This window comes from Sinocyclocheilus grahami, unplaced genomic scaffold, assembly GCF_001515645.1.
Source record: "Sinocyclocheilus grahami isolate Dianchi unplaced genomic scaffold, SAMN03320097.WGS_v1.1 scaffold190.1, whole genome shotgun sequence".
Taxonomy (NCBI): Eukaryota; Metazoa; Chordata; class Actinopteri; order Cypriniformes; family Cyprinidae; genus Sinocyclocheilus; species Sinocyclocheilus grahami.
The window spans coordinates 110,397-116,423 of NW_015505369.1; the positions used below are offsets into that span (position 1 = coordinate 110,397).

Consider the following 6,027-nt stretch of genomic DNA (forward strand, 5'->3'; position numbering starts at 1 on the left):
TATCAATTTTGAAAATAGTTTTGTGGCTTAATATTTTAGTGGAAATTGTTTTTTCTTACTGATACCTGTAACTGGTGTATATTGTCAGTAATACTAGTAGTTAACATGCTTATTTGTTCAGTGTGGACCTTTTATTTGGACATCAGATGTACAAAACACTCAACATTTTGCCCACTTTATTGAAAATGTCAATTAGACTTGACACAGGCTAAAGCTCTGGGTCTAGAAGAACCAACAACGATAACATTATATCTACTTAAAGCAGCACGATGTAACTTTTTCTGTGTTCAAAATTTGCGTATAGACATAAACTTAGAGAAGTAGCTCCGGTTGGAATGTTCTTCCGCGGGATGTGTGCAGTTTTGTTTATTAACCGCTAGAGCGCCAAAAGTAACAACCCTATTATTTCTTGGTCAAGGCTTGTAATCAAGTATCAATTTTGAAAATAGTTTTGTGGCTTAATATTTTAGTGGAAATAGTTTTTTCTTACTGATACCTGTAACTGGTGTATATTGTCAGTAATACTAGTAGTTAACATGCTTATTTGTTCAGTGTGGACCTTTTATTTGGACATCAGATGTACAAAACACTCAACATTTTGCCCACTTTATTGAAAATGTCAATTAGACTTGACACAGGCTAAAGCTCTGGGTCTAGAAGAACCAACAACGATAACATTATATCTACTTAAAGCAGCACGATGTAACTTTTTCTGTGTTCAAAATTTGCGTATAGACATAAACTTAGAGAAGTAGCTCCGGTTGGAATGTTCTTCCGCGGGATGTGTGCAGTTTTGTTTATTAACCGCTAGAGCGCCAAAAGTAACAACCCTATTATTTCTTGGTCAAGGCTTGTAATCAAGTTTATGCATTTGATTCTAATTATTACACTTATTTTCAACACACAACTAGTACAAAAATGTATTTTGATAAATTTCAGGCCACCGTTTTCAAGGCAAAGAATTCAAAACACTTTAGCAAAGTTTCTCTGTTTAAAACAAATGTCAGATAAGTCATCCCAAAAGTACATCTGTTAACAGGGCCTGCTTTTTACACTTTTATTGTAATACAGTGGCTTAAAATAATAAACTCTACAATTGTAATAATTTCCTTCATAGTTTCTATAAAACATTTAAATCATATATTAAACAAACAAAAGGTTACAGTGTTATGCTATTGGCTTGGGTGGTTTAAAGGGCTGTATCTTCAGATCCAAACAGCTTGATCGCCGTCTCTTTGCCGTCACAGTCGGGACCCGTCCCATCGAAATCCGGAGGAAGGATTTCAGCACCAAAGTCCCTGAAGTAGCCATCCAGCTCGTCACCGTGAACAAAAACCTAGTCGATAAACAGGTTCAGATTTCTCATTTAAAAACATTTTCATAAGTGCACATAAGATGAGTCATGTGATCTCAATATGGAGTGACTCTTAAATGGTTTAGCGAGTGTGCATTTCTTTAGGTGTGCAAGGTTTTAAGTTTCTAAAGTGGAACTAATTACTTCATGCATCTTTTGTTTCTGTTCTCCTTTTGAACTCATTTGTCAGAATAGTGAACCTCTTGTTCAACCCTGTTCCGATTTTTTTTTTCTCCCACATTCACTTGAATTCCACTCACCCTTTCCAGCAGTTTGCTCTTCATGAAGGGCTTCACCACGTTATAGGTGGTTGTGAAGTACCAGGGCTGGTGGATCACATGCACTGCCTTGAATCGGGCCGGGAAAGAGTCCTGTATCATACATACAGACAGCACAAGATTTATGTCAGCCAGCGCTATATGATATATGAGGCTGTGATCTGAAGGCAAAATAAGGCGTTTACCTGTAGCATGTCCACCATCTTCTTCAGCTCGGTGTGTTTGATTCCAGACGCGTGCTGCATCGTGAAGCCCTTGAAGTTCTCAATGAGGACAAAGCCATTGATTTGGGTCTCTTCGTTTTCTAGAAGTTTCTCAAGGATTATGCAGTAGGCACATAGAGTCTGTGAAAAGACACATTTGTGTTTGAGACAGGGTTGTTATTGTTAACTAAACCTAAAACCATTTAAAAAAGTTACATATAAAAACATTTTGGTTACTTGAATTAAAATACATAACTGAAATAAAATATATTATTGTATTTTATTTCAGCCTGTTGCCTGTTTTTTTTTTTTTCACTTGAAATACTAAAATAATTAAAGCTGAAATAAAAAAATAATAAGAGTTATACAGACATATTTAACAAAAAAAAAAGAAAAGAAAGAAAAGCCCAAAGTAATATAAATGATGAACAAACACATCAAAATCACGGAGCCCTGCACAAGACATGCACAATTTATAAATCGATGGAACAAAATACTAAATCGTGTGCACAATTTATAAATCGACGGAACAAAAAACTAAATTGTGCGCACAATTTAGTTTTTTGTTCCGTCGATTTATAAATTGTGCACACGATTTAGTATTTTGTTCCCTCGATTTATAAATCATGTGCATAATTTACTAGTTCGTTCCCTCGATTTATAAATCATGTGCATAATTTACTAGTTCGTTCCCTCGATTTATAAATCATGTGCATAATTTACTAGTTCGTTCCCTCGATTTATAAATCATGTGCATAATTTACTATTTTGTTCCGTAGATTTATAAATTGTGCGCACAATTTATAAATCTACGGAACAAAATAGTAAATTATGCACATGATTTATAAATCGAGGGAACAAAATACTAAATCGTGTGCACAATTTATAAATCGACGGAACAAAAAACTAAATTGTGCGCACAATTTATAAATCTACGGAACAAAATAGTAAATTATGCACATGATTTATAAATCGAGGGAACGAACTAGTAAATTATGCACATGATTTATAAATGGAGGGAATGAAATAGTAAATTATGCACATGATTTATAAATCGACGGAACAAAATACTAAATCGTGCTCACAATTTATAAATCGAGTGAACGAAATAGTAAATTGTGCACATGATTTATAAATCGACGGAACAAAATATTAAATCGTGCTCACAATTTATAAATCGTGCTCACAATATATAAATCGAGGGAACAAAATATTAAATCGTGCTCACAATTTATAAATCGAGGGAACAAAATATTAAATCGTGCTCACAATTTATAAATCGAGGGAACAAAATATTAAATCGTGCTCACAATTTATAAATCGAGGGAACAAAATATTAAATCGTGCTCACAATTTATAAATCGAGGGAACAAAATATTAAATCGTGCTCACAATTTATAAATCGAGGGAACAAAATATTAAATCGTGCTCACAATTTATAAATCGAGGGAACAAAATATTAAATCGTGCTCACAATTTATAAATCGAGGGAACAAAATATTAAATCGTGCTCACAATTTATAAATCGAGGGAACAAAATATTAAATCGTGCTCACAATTTATAAATCGAGGGAACAAAATATTAAATCGTGCTCACAATTTATAAATCGAGGGAACAAAATATTAAATCGTGCTCACAATTTATAAATCGAGGGAACAAAATATTAAATCGTGCTCACAATTTATAAATCGAGGGAACAAAATATTAAATCGTGCTCACAATTTATAAATCGAGGGAACAAAATATTAAATCGTGCTCACAATTTATAAATCGAGGGAACAAAATATTAAATCGTGCTCACAATTTATAAATCGAGGGAACAAAATATTAAATCGTGCTCACAATTTATAAATCGAGGGAACAAAATATTAAATCGTGCTCACAATTTATAAATCGAGGGAACAAAATATTAAATCGTGCTCACAATTTATAAATCGAGGGAACAAAATATTAAATCGTGCTCACAATTTATAAATCGAGGGAACAAAATATTAAATCGTGCTCACAATTTATAAATCGAGGGAACAAAATATTAAATCGTGCTCACAATTTATAAATCGAGGGAACAAAATATTAAATCGTGCTCACAATTTATAAATCGAGGGAACAAAATATTAAATCGTGCTCACAATTTATAAATCGAGGGAACAAAATATTAAATCGTGCTCACAATTTATAAATCGAGGGAACAAAATATTAAATCGTGCTCACAATTTATAAATCGAGGGAACAAAATATTAAATCGTGCTCACAATTTATAAATCGAGGGAACAAAATATTAAATCGTGCTCACAATTTATAAATCGAGGGAACAAAATATTAAATCGTGCTCACAATTTATAAATCGAGGGAACAAAATATTAAATCGTGCTCACAATTTATAAATCGAGGGAACAAAATATTAAATCGTGCTCACAATTTATAAATCGAGGGAACAAAATATTAAATCGTGCTCACAATTTATAAATCGAGGGAACAAAATATTAAATCGTGCTCACAATTTATAAATCGAGGGAACAAAATATTAAATCGTGCTCACAATTTATAAATCGAGGGAACAAAATATTAAATCGTGCTCACAATTTATAAATCGAGGGAACAAAATATTAAATCGTGCTCACAATTTATAAATCGAGGGAACAAAATATTAAATCGTGCTCACAATTTATAAATCGAGGGAACAAAATATTAAATCGTGCTCACAATTTATAAATCGAGGGAACAAAATATTAAATCGTGCTCACAATTTATAAATCGAGGGAACAAAATATTAAATCGTGCTCACAATTTATAAATCGAGGGAACAAAATATTAAATCGTGCTCACAATTTATAAATCGAGGGAACAAAATATTAAATCGTGCTCACAATTTATAAATCGAGGGAACAAAATATTAAATCGTGCTCACAATTTATAAATCGAGGGAACAAAATATTAAATCGTGCTCACAATTTATAAATCGAGGGAACAAAATATTAAATCGTGCTCACAATTTATAAATCGAGGGAACAAAATATTAAATCGTGCTCACAATTTATAAATCGAGGGAACAAAATATTAAATCGTGCTCACAATTTATAAATCGAGGGAACAAAATATTAAATCGTGCTCACAATTTATAAATCGAGGGAACAAAATATTAAATCGTGCTCACAATTTATAAATCGAGGGAACAAAATATTAAATCGTGCTCACAATTTATAAATCGAGGGAACAAAATATTAAATCGTGCTCACAATTTATAAATCGAGGGAACAAAATACTAAATCGTGCGCACAATTTATAAATCGATGGAACAAAATACTAAATCGTGAGCAAAATGTATAAATCGACAGAACAAAATACTAAATCGTGTGCATGATTTATAAATCGACGGAACCAAATACTAAATCGTGCGCACGATTTATAAATCGATGGAACAAAATAGTAAATTATACACATGATTTATAAATCGAGGGAACGAACTAGTAAATTATGCACATGATTTATAAATCAAGGGAACGAAATAGTAAATCGTGCACACGATTTATAAATCGAGGGATATAAATCGATGGAACAAAATACTAAATCGTGAGCAAAATGTATAAATCGACGGAACAAAATACTAAATCGTGTGCACGATTTATAAATCGACGGAACCAAATACTAAATCGTGCGCACGATTTATAAATCGATGGAACAAAATAGTAAATTATACACATGATTTATAAATCGAGGGAACGAACTAGTAAATTATGCACATGATTTATAAATCAAGGGAACGAAATAGTAAATCGTGCACACGATTTATAAATCGAGGGAACAAAATAGTAAATTGTGCACATGATTTATAAATTGACGGAACAAAATACTAAATCGTGCTCACAATTTATAAATCGAGGGAACAAAATACTAAATCGTGCTCACAATTTATAAATCGAGGGAACAAAATACTAAATCGTGTGAACAAATTATAAATCGTGCTCACAATTTATAAATCGAGGGAACAAAATACTAAATCGTGTGAACAAATTATAAATCGTGCTCACAATTTATAAATCGACGGAACAAAATACTAAATCGTGCACACGTTTTAGTACATCGAGGGAACAAAATACTAAATTGTGCGCACAATTTATAAATCGACGAAACAAAATACTAAATCGTGCACACGTTTTAGTACATCGAGGGAACAAAATACTAAATCGTGTG

The 6,027-nt window shown here is 32.1% G+C and overlaps 1 protein-coding gene across 1 annotated transcript in view; it reads right to left on the reverse strand.

Annotated features, from left to right (window-relative positions):
• Positions 1-1,181: 1,181 nt before the first annotated feature.
• Positions 1,182-6,027, reverse strand: part of LOC107594728 (retinaldehyde-binding protein 1-like) — a 12,708-nt gene continuing 7,862 nt past the window's right edge. The window contains exons 6-8 of the mRNA XM_016284890.1: positions 1,818-1,976; positions 1,615-1,725; positions 1,182-1,336 (exon numbers count right to left, since the gene is read on the reverse strand). Coding sequence (XP_016140376.1) covers positions 1,190-1,336; positions 1,615-1,725; positions 1,818-1,976 — 417 coding nt within the window. The 3' untranslated portion in view covers positions 1,182-1,189. The remainder of the gene's footprint in view (positions 1,337-1,614; positions 1,726-1,817; positions 1,977-6,027) is intronic.